This window comes from Vidua chalybeata, chromosome 1 (assembly GCF_026979565.1).
Source record: "Vidua chalybeata isolate OUT-0048 chromosome 1, bVidCha1 merged haplotype, whole genome shotgun sequence".
Taxonomy (NCBI): Eukaryota; Metazoa; Chordata; class Aves; order Passeriformes; family Viduidae; genus Vidua; species Vidua chalybeata.
Window position 1 is genome coordinate 100896750 of NC_071530.1, and position 22908 is coordinate 100919657.

General features: G+C 39.9%; 1 protein-coding gene across 1 annotated transcript in view; it reads right to left on the reverse strand.

Moving 5' to 3' along the window:
• GNAL (G protein subunit alpha L) overlaps window positions 1-21758 on the reverse strand; it is a 180613-nt gene extending 158855 nt beyond the window's left edge. The window contains exon 1 of the mRNA XM_053947174.1: window positions 21258-21758. Within this exon, the coding sequence (XP_053803149.1) occupies window positions 21258-21717 (460 nt within the window). The 5' untranslated portion in view covers window positions 21718-21758. The remainder of the gene's footprint in view (window positions 1-21257) is intronic.
• Between the last annotated feature and the right edge of the window lie 1150 nt (window positions 21759-22908).

Sequence of the window (22908 nt, forward strand, 5' to 3'; positions counted from 1 at the left end):
AACACCAAAGATTCATGAAAACCCCCACTATTCAATAAATGCACCTGCTGGCCTAGTTTTACTGCATCCACAAGTGCCCACCATTCCCTTTCCCCCCCTCACAAGTACAAAACAGCAGCCCCTTCTACAAAATAAGTAGCCCAGTGTGTGTACCAAGGTGCTTCACAGAGAAATCAATTCTCCCAAAATTCATGTTACAAATTACTTTTTTGAACTCCTACATCTTGTCATTTTCCCTCTGAATTTTCAGTCTAGGACACTGCATGTCAGACTGTCCTCGGACAGGGCATTTTCTATTACCATATCTGTTCTTGAATGCAGTCTTAGGTTTTTGAAAAACCTTCAAAGGTTTTTCAAAACTCTCAGCTAAAAAAGCAAACCAAACAACATGCTCAATGAAAAAAAATCCCAGTATCAAGTCATTCTCCCTTTTCTGATCATACAGAAAAAAAACCAACCACACTTCTGCATTCCTTCAAAGGTGGTTCAGCTTTTGCAATACATTGGGTTGTAGAATAAAAGCAATGCTCTGACCATAAAACACACAAATCCTTATGTACACAACAGTTTGCCCACTTCCAACTATCCCAATTGGTCTAATGTAAGTTCTCTTCCCACAAACTTGCTTTACACTGTGTAATTAACTGCATGAACAAAGGAAAAGAATATCCATCTCAGTCACCAAGAAAGAAAGTGTACTTTATTTGTACTCTGCTCCATAACCACACTGCATCAAATAGTGCTTTTTCAGCAGTGAAGGTCAGTAGACTGTATTATATTTACATTTACATGAAAGGGCAATCCCATCATTAACACTTACAATACAAGTAGTGATTTGGGTAATGGAAGTTCATACATCTACCACATTTAACAACATAAAGCAAAGCTATTGAACTTCAAAAATTTCCTTGAATGAGACAGTGGCAAGAAGGCAAAATAAGTATTACGAAAAAGGTAAGGTGATCTGCCAGTTGTTGAGTTACACTGTAGTTATAAGATCTAACACTGTGATTTTCTGGATAATTTCTGGTATAGCTCTTAAACTTGCATGACTGAAAATGAAAAGCTGCACACATGAGCTTGTCCTCTTCCGGATGCAGCTTAGGCTCATATACAAGTTCTCATATTAGAAAGTATGCTTCTGTTTTAGTTGTGTTGGGCTTGATGCATGCTCCCTGTAAAACCAATATGAATACAGAGAACATATAGTTCTTCCTGGTAGTATTTAATGCCCTTTATGGAATGAGAAGCAAAAAATCTTCTGGTCCTATTACTAGTTCTGTAGAGACTTCTGCCTTGAGCTCTCAAATTTATTAGAAAAAAGACTTCAAATAACTAAAATAAAGATGCAAAGATAAAGAAGATATCTATAGGCACAATGGTCTATCCCTTCAATTTGTATTTCTTTTAAAATTCTTTATATCCTAAACAGCTCAGGAAGGTAGAGCCATTAAATTGGCCTTTTAGCCCACTCCTGAGATACTGAAAATGCCCTCACTTAAATATTTATTACCCATTTTCCAGTTCTTGAATCTTCTAACTAGAATACAGTGCAGACAGAGCATATTTTCATCCTTACTTGAGTAAGGAACACATAAAGTGTTCCTAAAGTTAAACAATTTCAGGTCAGATACCAGAAGTAGTACTGCAAAAAGTATAGACTACCTGTTTTCCATATAAACTGCTGTTTGTTTTCCTACCTTATTTTCTTCTTCTAGGTACTTTATGAATTTCAGTAATACTGGTGTCAGTTCCAGAAGATTGATATATTATGATGAGAGCTTCACAGAATGGCAAGGAAACACTGAAAGCAGAACAAATACCTGACACTTTTGGTCAGGTGAAAAAAGATCTCAAGAAATGGATGTGTGATTCTGAGGTCAGGCAGATGACATGAAATGAACCCATCCCTGTGCTGGTTTACAAACCAACACTTCTACCCTGAAATAACTGTTCACTCACATTATCAAGTCAGTCTACAGTAAAAATTTTGCCTATGATGCTATTTTGGAAAAGGCTGTTTCAGATAGCAAAAGTTGGCTCTATCTACCTTCTTTAATTAGCACAGTGTTAAATCTGCAGCCAACTTTCCAGTGTATTAGTGACTTTTCAGTTATTTGGTTACCAGTACCTCATAACTAACATTTGGTATTTCTTTCTTTGCCTTGTGTTGATAGGTTTCATTGTATGCCTGACACTGTCTCTCTGTTTCCAACTGGAATCCATCAGACAGACCTTGACTTTGTGTGCAAATTTAGGAAAGACTACAGCAAGGTAGTGCCTTTAACAAGACTCCTGGCACTAGTGCTGGGGTTAACAAAAACCCTCACCATTCAAAAACTGCAATAGTCTTTGGATAACATTTTGGACAACTGAAACTTCAACCCTGCCAGGTAAGTTTTCTCAGCAGCTCACGATCTTCACAAATGCTGCCTTTACCTGCTGGTGTGGGGATGGAGAGAAGAGGAAATATATTTCTTCCAGCTAAATGTCTCTCAGAAGTTCATAGAAACTGACACCGCAGGTGATGAAGTTTTGACTCTCTGTTTTTGAGCTGCCTCACTGGAAACAAAAGCTAAAAGTGTAAGTGTGAGCACCCTCATTTTAACCGTAATTAAACCGCAGGTCAGCAGCAATCGGCTCGCTCCCTTTCTCTTGGCGTCTGCTGCCACCACGAGGATTAAAGACAAAATGCAAAGAATGCAAAAATTCCTCAAGAACACCTGACGAGCAACACTCAACTGCAAACCCTTCTCCAGTCAGTCTCACTTCTGGCTATTTTATCCCATTCCAGCCTATCACTCTTAACTTCCTCTGAAAGCCATGAAAGGGTGAAAGTAAGGAGAATTCAAGGACATATCAAGCAGGGAAACTCTCCAAACTGGCTAAGATGTCCTAAACTGAGAGTCTGCAGCTGAGAATTCACACCAATCTCACTCCTCCTGCCATGTTTACACACAATTTATGCATCCAAGTTTTACTGAAAGAGAAGGCCTCCCCCTAATCATCAATTTTGGAAGAGAGTCCAGTATTCCTACCGACAGTAGCACTGCTTCATTAACATCACCATTAAAATGCCATGCATGCTGTATTGATAAACAAATCTGTTCACAAATTTACAATAACAAAGTCTCAAGCAGTCAATTAGTCATAAGTTTTCTCAAAATCTAACAGGACAAGCGTATCTTTCTTCTTTTAAATCAGAAGAACAAAGCACTGGTAATTTTACAGATTATCAGGGCGGACAGACTTTTCTTAAAGTCTTCAGCTACATCTTTTGGTAGCAGAATAAGCATGCATCAGAACATTTATATTTATAGTGCTGGTAAATTGATATACACAAAACTGTAGTAGTCAAGGATGTGTGATCCCCTGAGAAGACAAGAACTTGTAATGACAATATTCATAATACCAAGGCAGACTGCTGCTTTCCAACATCTTTAAGGAAACAAGACATCCCCTTAAATACTTGTATTTAAGCTTTCCTAATCCAGGTATCAGTTATAATATGCTATCCCTTCTGCATCAGAAAATTGAAAGGTTTCTCAGCTTTGCTGTTTCTCTCAAAACTCAACATCCCTTTTTGAGTTTGAATCAGTTCTATCTCAAAATTCAAGGCAAAACAGCATTTAATGAAAACAATTTAGGGAGATTTCATGAAGTTAGGAACACACACCCAAAGACCTGCAACTTTATTATTTGTTCATTATGAATGAGTTTCAAATGACTGATGTCTGCAGTTAATATGCACACCAGTAAATGTACACATCACATTGCTCAAAAAGAAAGAGGATGAACCTATGGGAACACTTTATACTCAAGCTTTCCTCAAGCTCAACGCACTGGTGTATACAGAAGAGTAAAGCCACGTGTCTTGAAAAGTGATGTGATTTTAGAATCACATCTACCACATCATGGCTAAGATTTATTGCCACACAAAGTTTAACAGATAAGAATCTATCTCTAAATTCCTTCCGTGAATTCCATTACTTGTATGAGGTTCAAATCAGGATATCAGACACCAGTCAGGAGGAGGGTCTGTTTGTTTAAGCAACTAAGTTTCTGGATGAGTAAAGGTGATCTCGCCTATGTCTGATGCATTTGGCAACCCAAAAATAGGAGGAAAGCTCAAGAGATGAAAGGCAAACAGCTGGCAAAAGAAAAATCAGATGCACCTTGAATAAATATCTTGCCAGTCTTGCCTAAGACTAAGTGGGTGAGACTTACTAGTTTACAAGAAATAGGGTGAGGCTGACCTAATAGAGTAACCCTGAGTAACACTGGATACCATTTACACTCAGTCAAGGATAGTCACCAATCAGCCTTCCTTCAGGGCTTCAGGAACAGCAGTTGTAGAAAACATGAAGGGTACATGAACTGGTTTTAAAGCTCTCAATGTCTTCAGTGTTTACCTTCAACCAGAGAAGATTCTCCTTAAAAGAGGTTCCAATAAAATGACCAAGTTGGAGAAACTGTGAGACAGGAAGAAAATAATTGAATTGCACGTCTGTTATCTGCTACCCAAGCACCAACATGGAAATGTATGCATTGCATCCCAAATGTGGAGTAAACTGGAGCAGGGCATGGTGGGAGTGGGAAACAGAAGAAAAGTAAAGCACAAATTTTAATAAACTTTCACAAATATCTTCAGAGTTGCTGTTGTCATGTCTACAGTTAACCAGTTATCGCTCTTTATCTACAAAGCCTGAATGCAGCCTGTAGAATACATATCCACTAAGACTATTTACAGTGACCTTTCCAATTACTGTTTTGGTGGCAATGGGTTTATCTGCGACTTAAGATGCAAGAAAGTCTTCCTCATATAATGTCACAAAATAGCTTAAGAAATATTTAAAGGAGTTAACAGTCTTATGAGTATTACACTTATGAGTATAATAAGTATTACACAGTGAGACACCATCTAACATAAGGTCCTCGGCATTTGCCTTCACATCCCTTTATCTATGAAAACTGCACCTGCCTTTCTGGGGCAAAGCCACAGTGTTCCATCATCTGCATCTACTGTTAACACAGTGTGATGAGTGCCAATCCAGTGCACCTCGCTCCATCCAAGTGCTCCTAAAGACCATCTGGCTTTCCAAAAGGACCTATTTCCTACCATTAGTGGGGAGAACATCTTGCAGAAGTTTTAACTTACATCTGGCAGAAGGTGACTGAAAATATATGGGCCTGAAAAATAAACAACCATAAACAAAATCTGACTTTTGCATATTCTCATTCATAGGCAAGATGTGGAAACTGATAAAGAACATGTACTAAGGCATGTGAAGTTTGCAACTCTTTACTAAAGAGCCATCTGAGAATTTACTTCAGTCTGCAATAAAAACAATGGTTACCATTATAAAAATGCTAGGCCAGCCTCTGTCTTGTACAGAAGCTTCATCAGAATATGGTATTTCATGAGCTGATCTTGAAATTAACCATTATGTACCCCTAAGTTTAAAAAATTTAAAATCCATGCTGTCTTCATAATGAAATTACCTCAAGTTTTCTTTCCAGTTTACTCCCAATTTTCCAAATTGCAAAGACAGCATTAACAGTTCTAATCATGCTGTGGGATAAGCCATGGTAGTTTAGCTACAGAATCCTGCTTCATTCAGGGCAAAGCAAATGGTGAGTAAAGAGCAAACAGAGGTGATACAATGGTACCTATAGACTGGGGAAACTAGTGTAAGAAGACATTTGGCTGAGCCAAGAGGCTGCTACAGTTTTATTTGAGAAACAAGAACTGTATGCCTCTTTTTGCCACAGAGGAGTTTGCTTCGCTGCACGGCAGGTCACACACACAAGTCCCTTCCTATGCAGCAGCACTGTTCTTCACACCTGAATCAGCAGGTAACTGGGAACACAAGTGGAGACAGCTTTGAGTATCACAGCTTCATTTTGAGTACACAGTATCTCTTTAGATAGTCATTCAAATCTAAATTTAAAATTACTACTTTAGTCCACATCTGTAAACAAGTTATTGAACTTTCTTTACAATTTCACTGGCTTTTTTAGAGCAATCAGCAACAGCTGGAAGCTACTGTTACCCTGTTACTCTGTGACTCAGTTTTTTGCTGAATTACTGACATGGTTTATCCAACACTGACCTCAGCTCAGATAAGATCCCAAAGAATTCATTAGTTCTGGCATAGTACACCAGGTAGAAGACAAGCACTGAGGAACAGAGCAGTTGTGTGATCTAAAATAATAACAAAAAATTGCATCATATTTTGAATAGTATTTGGATCCCATTTTTTCCAATAAAGGAATACAGAATTTCCAATCTACACTGTTATCAAGCCCACTGATGACATGTCCAATAACTTGTACTGCACACAGAAATATTTGTGAAGTGTTACTTTTACAGTCACACACATTTTCTAAGGAAAAAAGGTAGATCTAATAATTATACAGAAACTTTGTAATAACATTTTTACCACTACATAAGCACTTCTATGACTAGAGAGGGTAAACTTAAGTCATGAGCATGATGCAGGAACTTGACCATACCAAGAAAATCCTGGTAACCTCCAATTCATTAACTAAGAATCTGCTTCATCTTGGGATAAATCAGATTACTGACTGCAACAACGAGCTGCTGCCTAATTTTTTTTTCCATGCACTCTTGTCATGCATTAGCAGCAAGGGGCAGGGACAAAGTTTTCCCTCACAGGAGTGTAGCTGTCCATCTGTCTAGGCTCAGAGACCTTTGCTTGGTGCAGTAAGGAACTCATTCTTTGCTTAGCCTCTGGCACCCAAAGCTGGTCAGAGGGAGAGTTTTCAGTTATAAAAATCTGCAGCAGCAATACAGTCTGATAATCTTTGCAACATGGGGCAGTTACTCCAACCTGGCATGCTGCTGCCAGGACATCCTCCACTATGCTGCCTCTCATGCTTATCTGAAGTGAGACAAGAAGATACCAACAGTTGCTACCAGTCAGCATTTTCCACTGGACTAGAAGTGGAGATTGCACACAGGAAAGCTAGGAACACTGTACTTTTAAGACTTGAGACATTCTCACGCTGTCAAGACAGTGAACCTGTCTGATGAGTATCTGAGAGGCCCAGACCATTATGGTGGCATGGGGACATAAAAACAGTACCAGAAAGTTCAGTTTCTTCACAGCTGAGCTTTCACACCTTGGATGTACAACCATCAGAGGAGGTCATGCAGCTGCAGCATTACTGCTGTGTTTCTCCACTCTCAAAATGTAATATTTTTAATCTGAGAAGCAGTTGTCAGAAATTAGAGTAAATATCAACATAATAATTTGGACACCAAAGGTAGCACCTTATTTTAACAGCTCTCTAAAATAGTTTTAGAAGTAGGCCAGGCTGTAGACATCTAAACTAATAGTTGAAAATTAGATCATATGTAAATTTGAACATGATCCACTTCTACTTTGATTTTCCATCTGAACAAGAGGAAACATAGCAATGGTCCACTCCTTGGAAAAATCCGCACTAGACACTAAAGACTTCTGTATACCGTGCAAGAATTATTCCACATAGAAAAAGAAAAGATCACATACAGGCAACATGTCACATTTGCTATTATTTACTCTAAGCTGTATATGCTGTAAGGAATGAGAACACAATGAGGAACACAGAAAGAAAGCAGCCATTTAATCCAAGACAACATAACACATGTTGAAATAAAACACACGTACCAAAATCTGGACAGATATCCTTCATGCTGGAACGCCCAACTTGTGCATGCATATTTGAGAGCTTGACTACAGTTAAAACCAAACCCAACTGATCCTTATAGCTGAGTCTTCCTAATGATATTCATTATATGACACTATCCAGCTGATTCTAGTATGCTTTAAACTCTCAGCTTAAAGTTTTCTATCATGAATACTAATGGATACTTATGACCAGTATGGAAAATTAGGAAAACAAGCAAAGAAGCAAACAAGCAAAGTTTTTCCAATATTTTAATAAATCTGTTGTTCTGAAATCTGGTCTAGTTTTTTCAGCACCCTGGTGTTGAGCCAGAAGTTACATGCTGCATTCTATAGGCTTCATGAAAGATACTGCATTTTCAGTTTTAGGGCTAAGAATAAGAGTACCTTTAAAAACTAGAAATGGTACTCAAAATAATTATCAGCATCACTTAAATACATATTCAAAGACTGAGCCAAGTACAAAGTGTCAAAAATACCACTAAAACAAAAACTAAGAATATTCTCCTTGAAGGAATTGATACATTCAGACTGTGAAACAAAACACTTTCATGGGTCTTCATCAGTGCTGACCCTCTGACTCCAAGTGAAGCTGGTAGAAGACAAAACCACTCAGTATTTCTGAAGCACTTTTGATGACGTGCCAAAAATCAAACTGAGAAATCAGGCACTCAGGAAAATTTTCTGCCATACTTCTGGATCTCAGCTTCCTCTTCCAAATTAAGCAGTAAATTCCAGACTGATGACACCACAAAATTAAGTTCACATTTGGGATTCCTGCAGTCACAGCAAGACTCACTATGCTTTAGTGTAAAAGCATGTGTTTTACGTACTTTCATATTACACTGACTTAAAATTTCAGATCTTTATATACTACAGCAAAATCGGAAACACAACCGCTCCTATACTTGCAAGTAAATTTTCCTCCTCCACAGTTTATGCTCACAATCTATTCTGGAAATTCTTTTAAAAGAAAATGCATGTTTTCTCCACAGGAAGGGCCCCTGTGTGGAGAGTTAATTAAAATGCTAGAAGACCAGGCTCCAGTTAGAGTCAGATTTATCAGAATGCCCACAGAGGAAGAGCTACCCTTTGAAATGTTAAATACATTGTCAATCAGGGATGGGGGGTCAAGAAAGATTTTCAAGCCATCTGATGCTCTGAAAAAGATGTGTACGCCCCAGAATCAAAACCCATACTGTCTATGATGGGATGACAGACTTGATCAGGTATTTTATGAACAGAGATAATTGTTAGTGCACGTTTAGGATGAATTAAAAAACAAGACTACCCCAGTGCGTTCAGAGAGACTTAATTCATCAGTCAAATACCTATTAATAAAGAGAAGGACTAGGAAGGTAAGAGTGATTCCTTTATTTAGTAAAAGGTTAGAGTAAGAATTGATTTCCAATGTGTATCACAGACAAGAAATCTGGCAATAAGCAGTTTTTGTAACAGATGTTACCTTTCCTAACTACTATAAAAAAAAAAAAATGCCACCAAAAACCTGACCTAAAATGAAAGTGTTAGTTTACTAAATGCTTGAATTTAAGAGCTTTACATTTTCACTTGGCCTCCTTTATGGTGATGATTATTTCAAAATGTAAGTAATTTTTCAACCATAAACAAAGAAAGCAAAAAGTAACAAGAGTCAGCTGATTTGAAAGACAGCATTCATAAAAGGTCCAAGCAATTGTCTGCAAGATCTAACATAGTACAGAAGATGCTTCTGGACCACACCCAATAACAAATAAAAGAAAACAAAAACCACAGCATCATGAGATTATCTTTTTTCTCCTGTGCGGGTCTGTAGTAGCAATAAGTGTTTAACTGGCCTAGTACTTCATCTTGATAAAGCATTTTCAGATTGTTGGAAATATCAATTTAAATAAGTAGCTGGTTTCTTTTTTAAGAAAAGGACACAGAACAGTTTCACACACCCTAAAACCAGACTATATAACAGAGATTAAAAGGTCCGAGCAAAGTATTGTGGTTTCCAAAGTATCTCAAGTTAACAAAATTATTTGTTTTACAAGAAATCATAATAGCAGCACCCTCTTCTGCACCGTGCTACACCAGGATGCAGTTAATCAGCTTCATTGTTTAACAAAAAAATTCATATTCAGTCAGAAATGTCAAGTTAGGTTCTTTCCCTTAAAACAGTAACAGCAAATTGCCCTGTGTGTCAACACAATTAATTCTTTTAACAGAGATTCTTGCCCTCTGTCTTCACAATGTGACCTAAACAGTTATTTTCTTAATATTTACAGGATAACTTTCTACAAGAAGGATCTGAGCATGCCCTGCAAATAACAACAGATAACGGTGTAAGGAATGTCAATCACATTTACTGCTACTCTATGAGATAACCTGAAGGTATCAGAAAATCAAGGTTTTTTTTTTAGGTACGAGATCCTATTATTTAGATTACATGCAGTTTGAGAAAAATCACATTCCATCAAGCATAGGACTGGTATCTACTATCCAATGCCAACGAATCAGTAATAAGTCATTTGCCTAATTAATAATAAATATCTGAGAGATATTGATAACAAACACAGTTGATTAAGTTGAAGGCTTATGTCAATATAATTTGATATTATAAATAAGCAGCACGTGTATGCCTGACGTTATTCTGCAAGCAACCGATACAACACATTTTAAGTTGAATCGGGAATCAGATAATATATGGATTTCAAGAATGAAGTGTGAACCATCAACTAGCTACAGTAAACTTTTACCCACTGATTAAAGATATCACTGTGAATAATGCTAGCTTATCAAAAGACTCAAGTGCGGACAAGCAGCAACACTGGAGAACAGCAACTATGATAAACCTGGTACAGTCAAGTAATATTCTTCCATGAGCCACTGCAAGGTCATATCTCTAGAAGCAGCAGAAGCAGAGTAGAAAGACTTTTATAGGCCAATTTCAGAAACACTTCAATATATACTAATTATTAATTGTCAGATAAACAAATTCAAAAAATAAAACCAATGCTTCCTGCAGAAAAGAAATGCAAACACCATTAAAGCAGGCACTGCCCACTTCTGACACACTGGAAAAAACAGTCAGACAAGTGCAATACGTGATGAGCACATTTGGCTTTTAAAGAATATAGTCCAGACTGTTTTCTTTCAAGGAATGGAGTTATGGAGTTGACTATGTGAGTTACAGATACAAAACAAGATGGAGAAAGCAAGTGTAGTATGAATTCCAACCCAGTAGAAGCTGAAGTGGAAGAGTAGAATCTGGGTGGAACAGTGTGTCCTATTCTGAACTAGGGTTCAAAACAATAACACTGCTTGAACACTTTGCATGAAGTAATAGTGTAATACTCATGATAAAATTCAAGCATCTTATGAGTTTACAGCATAGAGACTATGAGGAAATGAAATTATGTCTTGGTTACATATATAGTCAAATGGAAAAAATCTTACTAGTCACTTTTGGACTTTAGTCTAATTATTCATAAACTCCTAAAGTCTGATCCACTGTCTGACTGCGTACCTCAAGCTGATTAAGGAGCTACCAATACCAAAGTCTTTATCAGTCTAACTTCAGAGAGAGAACTGTGCTGGGAATAAAGGACTAAACTCAAAAGGTGCTATCTATTTATTTATGTGGGACTCAGTAATATCTTCAAACTATTTTTGTCTGACACAAGATTAAGAGAGATTAATCCAACATTTTATTGCACATCATGTCAACAGCCAATTAATTCAAGTTTCTAATTACCCTTTTATTAGATTATCTAATTATCTTTTATCAGGGTATCAGTGTACAGAATACATATTAAAAAAAGCCCCCACCAACAACTGCAAAACAGCAGAAGTTCTTACTTTTAAGAGTAAGAACTTTCTTTATAATTTCTTTATAAGCAAAAAGAAAAGCAAAAAGAAAACTTTTGCTTCCATACTTGTCCAGCCATCTTCATCTTAAGAGAAATCCTGTTACTAAGAACAGGTTACATTTCAGTGGCAGCCAGCACAGCAGGATGCAATGATGCTATGCTGTTTCAGCTTGAGAAGGTTATGTATTTATTTTGTCCTGCACACAGTCTACATGTACTAGAACAGGAGATGCTGCAGAACCCTGGCAGACTGTGACACTGCTCACACAACCAATGCACAGAAACTCAGAGAAACTGTGGTATTAGGATGAATGGCCTCCCTACAGCAGAACAAGATATTAACATGTACCTGCTCTTCAGCATTGTATAGGGAATCAGACCAAGTGTGGAACAACTGCTCATTCTGTTTCAGAGCATCAGAGCCCCTATCTGTTTTTACTGAAACAGCTGGACCAGGAGCACAAGCCGTGGTATTGTTGACAGCATGAAGCAGCATGAAAAGATAGTCCCATCTTCCCTGCCCACCCTCCAAATACCTCTCCAGCATATCTGAAAGGCTGTTTGACCTTTCACTGCATTGCTTTAGCTTTTCCTGACATATTAGGAAGCATTAATTCAGTCTCTGGCAGATAGACCACATATCTGTGAATCTGCTTTAATTACACAAGGACTACTGCCAAATGGCAGTTGATAGGGAGTCGAGTGCTCTTCAGGTGATCCTTTCTGCATTAAATTATGAGCAACTTCAAGTATCAAAAAACTGCTCCCTCCATTTCAGCTTTTCCATGAAACAGTTTTTCTTCTACCTCTGGTAGTTCAAAGACATAGCTGATATACGCCTGGAGCCAGGATCAGTTTCTTGTTCTTTTCCCCCCACCTCTACTGAGCAAGTATTTTCACCTCTATACACAGAGTTAAGAAGTAGAAGGCCCTCGGAGTGAGTATGTAGCCCCTAAAATATTATTGTAGTTTCCCCATTTAAAAAAACCCCAAAATCTAAAATGAACAAGACAACAACTGTACTGCTTCAATAGTAACCAAGTTGGAAAGACACTACTGAACAAACAAGCTCATGAACTCAGATGTCACACTGAACAGAATTAGAAAACCTGAGGGAGCAGCAATAGAATTTGGAATAACAGATTTATGCACTTGGAGTGCACAAGGAACTTCAAGGAAGAGGGACTGATATGGCTCCTGATCGGGAAGCAAGATGTCCGGAAGCATGACATCAAACTCAACTCTAGTATTTCTCTACTGGTCTTCCATTAAGGCAAAATAAATGCTTTACAACACTGAAGAATCACAGAAAGTGTAAAAATATTTCCAAAATTAAGAAGAAAAATGTATTTCCAAAAGGAACATGGCAGTTATTTAAATATAGCTTGTTATCCAGTCTAAGTGTCAAAAGCTTGTGTTCACCTCTCAGCTATTTCATCTGCAGGGACAGTCCAGATTAATATGAATTTGAAGTACAGCTTTGTTAAACAAAACAAAGCCATCAGAATTTACATGACAGATGGGTGGTTTCTTGGTTCGTTGGGTATTTTTTTTCCCCCTCACCCCATCCCAAGCGGGAGAAAATACCCTAAAGAATTTGAGATTTCTGTTCTTCTTTCAAAATGTTAAATCAAAAGAAGATCAACTACTCAATCGAAACCAGAATTATTGTCCTGTAGTTTCCATCTGTTTTCATTCATGGAAATATTTAAAAGGGATAAAAGCAAAACAGTTGAACAGTTACTCTTCTGTCTTCAGCCACGCTCATAAGTTAGTAGACCAAATGAATAAAAGGACACCTAACAGTACCTGACTGACAATTTACTATGAGGTTCTTAAGCACAGCTGAAGCAGAAGAATGTCTCATACACATCAAGGAATTTTTAAATTTATTCTGTTTTTTGAATTAGGTGATGAAATTACTAAATTAAATTAAAGTAGACACATTATGAGATGCAAATACCTTCCACAGCATCTTGCCACTTAGACAGTCCTTTTGCCTATCTAAAAATTAGATTAAAAAAAAGAGGCACACAACCCTACCAAAACCTTAGAAAAATAAAAAAAACCCAAAACATCCCTTAACTCTTTCTTTAACCATATCTTTTCAAATTATGAAGTGGTTAATTCTGTGTATGTCCTTTATACAAATTATTATATTCTTCTGCATTTTAGGTTTATACTTTATAAAAGAACATAAAAATTAAATACATTTTTGCAACGGCTGACATGTTCAAAGCGCTTACTATCATGCTCCTATCTCTGCTAGACAGTGAATTAGACAAACACAAGAAGCTCAGAACAGGCAGAAGATAACACCGTAAGTCTGTTTTGTAATTCAGACATCCAGTGAACCAAAGGATGAAAAAAAAGTAATCTTGTTACAGAATGCATTACACTTGCCCTATGCTTATGAAGATTTAAGGCTATGAGATATGCCAGGCCATAATCCAACCACATGCTCTTGAAGGTTGGTTTATCTCACCTGGACTCCCCAGAGCAATCTCCTCCGTTTTACAAGAGCTTCAGTGGCCATGTGTGCACGCACAGACAAACGTGTGCGCCTCTAACTGAAAAAATATCATCTGGAATAGAAACTGATTCTACAATCAACACAAAAAATCAATTCAAACATGAACCTGGAAAGACTGCTTTCACTTAAGGAAAAAAAACAACTTGCTTTTGCTGTAGTTTCGTCCTCCACATCCGAGGCATTTGGGAAAATAAAGATGATTCTGAAGAAGGCACTGCCTAACACCATGAAGTGCATTCTGCATTTGCTCCAAGATACAGAATGATTAATTCCCTGTAGTTCAGAGAGTTGCAGCATAGCAGAGTTGGCAATGCCTCAGCAACATTCACAACAGTTTTCAATGAAAGATTAAGTTGCTCAATATAAATTACACTTGCACACAATACTAAGAATCTGTGTACACCCACACTTTTGGCAGGTTAACATAGCCTTCATTCTTCATGATGGAAAAATACTACTCTTCCTTATCCATTTTAATCCACAGATGGCAAATTAAACACAGAGTATATTACATGTATCAAAAAGTATAGATTTTCAAATTAAAAAAGAGAGGCTGGGGGTGAGGAAATGATACCCATGAAGAACGGGGACTCAACTTATTGTTGGGTTTTTATTACAGGTGTTTTTCAGCCTGCTACTTATCTCCACTGCATGCACTAACCCAAATCGCAGAAGGAATGGTCTCATTTTCTGAAGACCAACTAGATAATTTGCTTGAATTGACTGCTGAGAAGAAATTTCTTTTCGCCCTTTAAAGGAATGAAGTCCTCTTAAAATAAACTGTTATAAGTGTATTGTGTATCATAGAAAAAGTGCAAAACTTTTAAAATAAAAAGAAATAAAATTGAAAAAAGACTTTCTGCTTTTAAATAGCTTTAAGCTGAAAAATGTATGTTGTTCCCACAGGATGTAAATCCTCTAAAATAAAGATAATAGCATAGAATTTATAATTCTACCTGGAGCTGACTTACTACAGAAAAGGTATTTTCGAAAGGATGAATTTATTATTCTTGAAGCCTAACATTACCTTAAACATAAGTGGAATTTATAATTCTTCAAATTTAAGTTTAAAACCAAACAAACATAAAATACCAGATTCTGAGGACGCAATTCAAGTTTTACTTCAAAGACATCTTATCAGCTAAGATGTTCCACTACAGGTGATTGATGTTATGTCTTATGTTACAGACTTAATTGGCAGCTTTTTTCTCAGATTTTTTGATCTTCTGCACAAGAACACAGAAAAAGAAAATAAATCCTTTCTTAAGGAGTTTTTACCTATTCTGGTCAACGTAACAACACACATTTCCTTCTTTGTACAGCTTATTCCACAAGACTTTAAGTTATTAAACTTTAATTTAATATTCATGTGCAAAGAAATCACAAGACACAGGAGTTTCACACATACATTCATACAGTGCTACAGGGATAATATGAAATATACTAGTCAGTGTACTTAACATGCTCATCCACTCTTGGAAAAAGCATAAATATGATGTGCACAAGCCAGATACAAGGCTGCATTTCCTCCAGATCCTGCATAAGATTAATAAGATTCTATCACTTTTACATGAGAATAAGCAATACCTCTATTATCCTATTTACACCATTTTGTTTCTCTACTGCTATTCAAAAATCCACAGAGGAGAACCATTTCCACATCACTCAGCAAAGGCAAAATGTTTCTAGAACAGGCATAACTATCAAAAAAGTTAAACTTGGTAAACAGAAGGCAGCCCAGGTTTCTGCCACAGCTTGGACAGACTGTTGGATTAAAAAAAAATTCAAAAAAAATTTAAAAAATAAATTCAACTTTATAAGCTCAAATGGTACCCGACTTGAAAAAGTAAGCCACGACTGTACGAAAGCCTCCCACCATTAAGTATTTCCCCAAATTTGTAGTCGCACTGTGTCAAAAACCATAAAATGAAAGAAAAATAAATTGGATGGGTGGGTTGGGCAGTGAAAAGGAATAAACATAGTAACAATGTTTCAAATTCTATTTATTCTAAACTGTTGGGGCAGGGGGAAAGGGAAAGCAAGTATTCAAATCTAGGAGTTTTACATACTCTTCAAAATTTCAGCAGTCAAAAAGTTACAGTGGTAATAGGACATTAACATGACATAACATACCTGCAAAGTTTGCTTAGTTAAGACACTGCATTCCAAGAAGCATTCATGGAATACACACTGATACACAAAACTTGCCTAATAACTAAAAGTTCTAGTTTACAGCTGCAGAACCCATCCTTCCACAGCACTTACAGCCTCCCAGTATTACTACACTTAACACAGGGAAAAATAATTTAGTTTTTTTTTTTTCTTAAATATCAAGTGATTCAAGATATGCAAAACCAATCAAAGAATGGAAATAAGTTAAAACACCTAAATATGGACTAAATCTAATTAGCTTTTAAATTTACAGATAAAGAAAACCTAAGTATCGTAAGTCAGGGATTGTTTTCAGTACACTTAAAACTCCTCCAAAGTTAAGCACTGACCCCAAATGCCTTGATGACTTCTGCCTACTGGTTTCCTCCTGTGCAAGGAGTGAATATCACACTTCCTGTGAAGTTACAACAAAAGCAGAAGAGCTTTTGAAAAGACATTTCAAGTATTGGGGATTATAAAATGCTTTTGCTTTATTACATTGATCAGTATTTGCAGCCCAGGATTTCAAAGTCTTGAAGATCTCTGTTCCTACCAATTATCTGTGCATTATCTCCATATTAGAAGTAGCTGGCTGTAAGGATCCTAAATACATCAAGCTTCCTTACATACCAGGGAAGGAGTCCTCTCTGGTGGTAGCAGAAGAACACCTCAAGCATTCAACCTTATGCAGACACAAGAAAAGTATCACCACATCAAGCTAAACTATATTCAGGTATTTATCAAAAAGCATGAGTTGACATCATATAAAAGTTAAAATTATTTTCAAAATAAAGTTCATTAGGTTTAAGATTTAAAATTGGCTTGAGGATGTATGATGAACTTCAGGATTTGTGATGCAGAACATGTATGAGACAAATGCAATTTCAGTCTAAAAGCCACTGTCAGACCAGAAACTCTCTTTGCACAAGAAGTTCATTTCTGACAGCAGTCATTTGGTGCATAGTTAAGAAAAGAAAAAAACCCATTACTCTAGTTATACACCTCTGAACTTTCTGGGATCTCCTGTGTAGGAGTTTCCCAAGCTTGACAAGGCATCTTTGTGTTTGATTTCCATCAATTCAGAGGAACTACATTTTCTGGAATGTTTTCTATACTTTTGTACATGAACATCACCAAACATATCTAAATTTCACTATCAGGTCAGTACTTAAATATCACGTAAGTAGTTCCAGTAGCTTTTAAGTGAAGAAAATTACTATCTCAGTTTCCCCTCCCTTAATCTCTATATCATTACTTTCAGTTTCTGTTGAACAGAAAAGCTTTTACTCAGAACACTTTCAGTTTCAATTTAGCAGGGAAGTGTAAAAGAATGTGTTCTGCTGGAGAAAGTCATCCAAAGTTAGGATAGCAACCAGGAGTCAGGGTAAATGGGAAAAGGATGAGTTAAAGGTTAGAAGACAACAGCTATCTAGGAAAAAAAAAAATCAATTTATAGCTTACTTCAACATTACATGAGCCTTAATTATACCACAATGGTTAACACTGTTTAAAGCCAATTCCCCTTCACCCCACTTACTCACAAAATAGTTTAAAATATGAGACTGCAAATGAGAATGTAAATTGCTTCTATAAAGTGATTTGTAATGTTTCTACAGTTTCTAGGAAATCAGGAGCTAAAACAATCTTGCAGAAGAGGGTGACTGCAGTTCTGTGGAATAAAAAGACCAAACAGAAAACAAGACAGAAACCAAAGCTACGCAACTCTGATCAAGCCCTGCAAATATGTTCAATAAATACATATGCTTAAAAAAAACCCACCACCTCATCTCAGGGTTAGTAAAAGCATCCTAAGAATTCTGCAAAGATGAACATTTCACTTATAAAAAGAAAAGGAAATAAACCCCCCTGCAAATAATACTGCACCCAAGAATAAATGCAACAATCAATCAATTTATTGTATTTTTAAAGTGGATGTTAAGCAAGAAACAGCCAACTGTGGTGGAAAGCCAGTTTCCATTTTATGTGGGTTCTTCTTTCAGAAGAAGAAAAACAAACAGACCCAAACCGTGTCTGCTGCTACTCCAGTGCACTACTAAAGCCTCAGCATCACAGCTACAGCCACCTGATACTTAAACACCTTTTTATGTGGGAGGCGCAGACTGAGAGCTGATCCTGAGCACTTACTGCACACCCTCCCTTTCACAATCACTGGTTATGACAAAACACATGAAGTGCTTCCGAATGTAGGTTAGGGGAGAGTGTCAAAACATCACATGCACCACGAGACATTAGCTGGGGGTAAGCTGTGACAGGCAAGAACAGGCTCTTTGAGAGATATTTACCAACATACACAATGAAAAGCCTTTGAGACTTCATAATATCTTGGTAACTGATATGCACAGCTCTTCACAAAACTGATTGTTTTCATTTGACATAATAAAAGAGTAAGTGTGCTTTTAAGGAAAGGTCATTTTCAAACACGTATAAGCTTCTCTTCTAATATACTACTTATTTAGACTCTAAGGATTCTTAGTATCCTTACATTAGTGCATTTATTTGCATACCCTTTTGATATCTAATAGTAGCTCCTTAAAATATACACTGTATTTTTCTCTAAAATTTCAATAATATCCTCTAAACTTGTCCCAGTAAATGTACGACATATACAAGGACAAGCCCAAATGAGGCTATTATTTACAAACTTGTGTTTAAAACAAGAAACACAAAGCCCATGCCAATGCTGTTGCTCAACTTTGTTTGTTCTGTGATAGTGCTCTGCTGTCAGTGCATTCACCATTTCGCCTCTGCTCTGCATTTCCTCCATGTTGATGTACAAAAATATTCCTCTTCTCTCTAGCAAAGGTACGCTTTTCAGGTTCACTCTGCCAGGAGGACCTTAGGGGCAGGGATCCAGTTATTTGCAACTTGAAATGCTATAAAATATCAAACTGGTAATATTCTTTATTCTAAAAGACCTTTGCGTACATTTTAAGTCTTTTCCTCTGTGCAAGACTGAAACCTATTACCTTGTGCAATGCAATTTTGGTTTACCCCTTCTCTGACAAATAAACCCTTCCCCATTCTAAATAATTTCCTCTTCTCTACAGCAGCATTTCCACTACTTTCAAAAACAATACAGAGCACCTGCAGCCCTCCCTACATCCAAATGAAACGATCTAAGTCAGGCCCTGATCTGCAAGGCCTGAAACAATAATCCAACATTTCCTCCCAGCAATACGGAGATCAAGAGAATCTTTTTTTATTATAACATGGATTTTAAACAAAATTCAATACAGGGAGTCTTAGGAGTGTTGAATTTCTTTTAGGGTGCCAAAGGTCAGATGATTTATTTTTCAAATGGCATTCTTTCTGAACAGGTGTTTACTGCTCTGGTTTACTATGACAACCACCCATGTTATAGACTACACACAGTATCTATTTGTTAGAATTCTTTTGTTCAATGACAGTGCTCTCTAGAAGAAGGCCACCAAATGGGAACTCTGCCTTCTTGCAGCCATACTAGTTAAAATACATGTTCAGATGCTTCAGGAGGAAAAAACATAATTTTTAATATTTCATTTAAAAAGGCATATTGAAGAGTTAATTACTGCAACAGTTCAAGAATCAGAACAGATATTTTACCACTACTACTAATAATAATAATTCCATAGAGTACGAATTACATCTTCTTCCTCCTTCCTTTCTACCAGCTGCACTAGTATTCTACAAGCTGGTATTTTATGGGTAATAATAAAGTCCATTATTTGTTTTTTGGAAATCGAGCCCAACAGTTCTAACATACCTTTTGTCCACTGCTGTATTTCATATTTTCTCCTCCCCATACCCACCAACAGGAATGAAGGAATCCAGTAAAACAGAAACAGTTTTATAAAGAAGGCTGTAAAGACTACTCCAAATCTGGAATGCACTTAGATAAGCACCAAGACTCTGTACCATGCAACTTTATGAGAACAGGCAAAGAAGCTAATGCAAAAGCAAATCAGTATTTTCATGCTAACAGAAAACAGATATTTATGACCACAGCTAAGAGGCCAAATAAGCCCTCTGCTCAGACCATAAAAAAAACGCCCTGCAGTATGACTGTTCTGTTTCCTGCAGGAAATGAGATACTTGTATTAGATACCCCTGTGGTTTTCATACTGTAAATGTATCAGCTGGTACAAATCCTCCGGAGAGGACTATTAACTAATGCTTAGAAAGAGCAGTGGCAACAGCAGACCGCACGTAGCACCTCAGAGAAGAGGGGACAAAAGCTGGCAAGTCGTCCCTAAAAAATCTGAGAGCCTGCAGCTGAAGAACACATCTTGTAGTAGAGGCGATGTCTGAGGAATGTACATATCTACACCCTCTTATTTCCCCTTACTCCGCTTACTGCTTCTTTAAATAAGGAGCCTATTGCTCATCACCACTCCTCTCATTTAGGAGCCTCAAGCCGCTCCTCATTAAACCAACCCTGGTTACACGCGGCACAGGAGGACCATGCACAGGCTACACACATCTCATGCATGCATGGCCATTTTTCCTCCTTTCTACCGTGATTTAAAAAAAAAAAAAAAGGTTATTATTTTTATTTTTTTCCGTTAATGTTTCCGAGTTGCGAGGGCGCCGAGCGAAGTTCCCGCCGCGGGCGATGGGGCAGCCCCCGCCCGGGCAGGGCTCCTCCACCCGGGAAGACCCCGCTGCTCCCCCATCCGCATCGCTCCCGCCCGCCCGCCTGGGTGGAGCCGCTCGCCCTCGCCCGACAAGAGCCGATCGTGTTCTCCATTGCAAAACCACTGCCAGGGCCAGAAGCGGGAAGGAGAGACCAGGGGGAGGAGGAAGGGAAAAGAAGGTGTAAACCTGTCTGGGGGAGAGCCCGGGGACGGACACGGCCGGGGGGCGGGAGGGCAGGCCCAGGGGGGCCAGCGGGGAGACAAAGGAGGGATGGAGGATGCCCAAGGAAAACAGGGGAAGCCGGGGAGGGGGCGCTGCCGGGGAGTCCCGTGGGGCACCTGCCCCGGCACACCCCCGCACAGACAGACGGACAGAAACACACACACGTACCGAGCAGCAGCAGGCGGTGCGTCTGCTTGTACTCCCTCTTCTGCTCCTTGAGCGCCCGGTCGATGCTCTTACTGACTTTCCTCGCCTCCTTCTCCGCCTCCCGCTCCTCCAGGCGCAGCTTCTCCCAGGTCCTCTGGAGCGCCGGCGGCTGGTGCAGCGCCTGCTGCCGCGCCGCCTTCCCACCGCCGCCAAGGCCGCCGGCCTTGGGCAGCGCCGGCTGCCGCTCGGGGGCCGCCCCATTGCCGCCGCCGCCGTTCTGCAGCAGCAGCAGCGGCGGCCCGTCCGCCTCCCCGCCGGGCTTACCGCCGGGCCGGAGCGGGACGCCGAGAGGCTGCGGCTGCGGGGCGGCGTGAGGCTCCGCCGGCGCTTCGGGCTCCGAGGCGGCGCCGGCGCTGGAGATGGAGCCGCCGCCGCCGGCGTCGCCGAAGAGCCGCGGGCGCAGGCTGTAGCAGAGCCCCATGGCTCGGTGCCCCCGCCGGGGACGGGCTGTGGCGCGGCGGCGCTGGCCTCAGCGCTTCCCGCCGGCCGGGCAGGCGGCGGCGGGCGGGGAAGGGGCGCCGCGGAGCCCCTCACGGCCCCGCTGGGCCATCTTGCATCTTCCTCCCGGGCTGTGGCGGCGGCTCCTCGGCGCCGATCACCTGACACCGACCGAGCTGCCACCGCCGGGTCCACGTTACCGTAAATACCCCAGCGCCAGCCCACCGCGCAGCGCCGCCGGGGGAAGGGCGGGGGCGCCGCGCCGGCACACAGGCGCACACGGAGCGCAGCCCCCCGCCCCCCGCCCAAGGGGGCCGGGGTCTCCCGGAACTCCCCCTCCGCGCCCTGCCCGGGAGACCCTCGCCCCCCACGCCACCTGCCCTCCTTTGCTTCCTCTCCCACTCCTTGCTTCCTCCCTGCCTGGAAGGGCCGCCGTGCCGCCTGTGCGAGCCCCGAGAGCTGCACACACCCCTACCCCTCCAGGGCTGTGCCCCTGACAGACAACGTCTCCCCCGGCAGCCCAGGGGGAGAAGGCGAGGCGGAGGCCTCTCACTGAGAGGGACCCCGCACGGTGACAGCGGCCGCGGAGAGGCCGAGGCAGCCCCCGCCAGCCTGGCATCCTCACAGCTACAACACGGTTCTGAGCCCTGTGCACACACATGCGGCGCCTCGCCCACGCGCTGACTAAGGATGCCGTGGGAGGAAGGCTTTGGGTGCGACGGTAGGAGAAAATAATAGGCAATGTTGGGGTTTGTTCGCTGTCTCAGTCAGTGTTGGCAGCAGTAGTACTCCAGCAGCGTGCTGCTGTGGGCTGTGGAGGAAAGGCTGGTGCTAGAAAGCCAGTTCCAAGGCGGTGGCAGGCCTCCTCCAGAGAAGACCTGGAAAAATTCAAGTTATTTGGAATGTATCTCAAATAGGTTCTCCTTCTGCCTCATGCATCTCCATGTTCTTCATAATCTCAGCAGTCCTTTTTCAGGGGTATGTGGCTACTGGATGAAACTGGGTCTCTGAATCTTAGAGCAGAGGTCATGTCACGTGTTCAGTATTATGACTGACGTGTACCTTAGCATAATTTAGAGACTCTAGCATCAGTAACCTTGACTGTGTTCATGAACGTCTTTATTAATGTGGCATCTCTTTGGATTCTGTAATGACCTGTTGTATTAGGTCATTG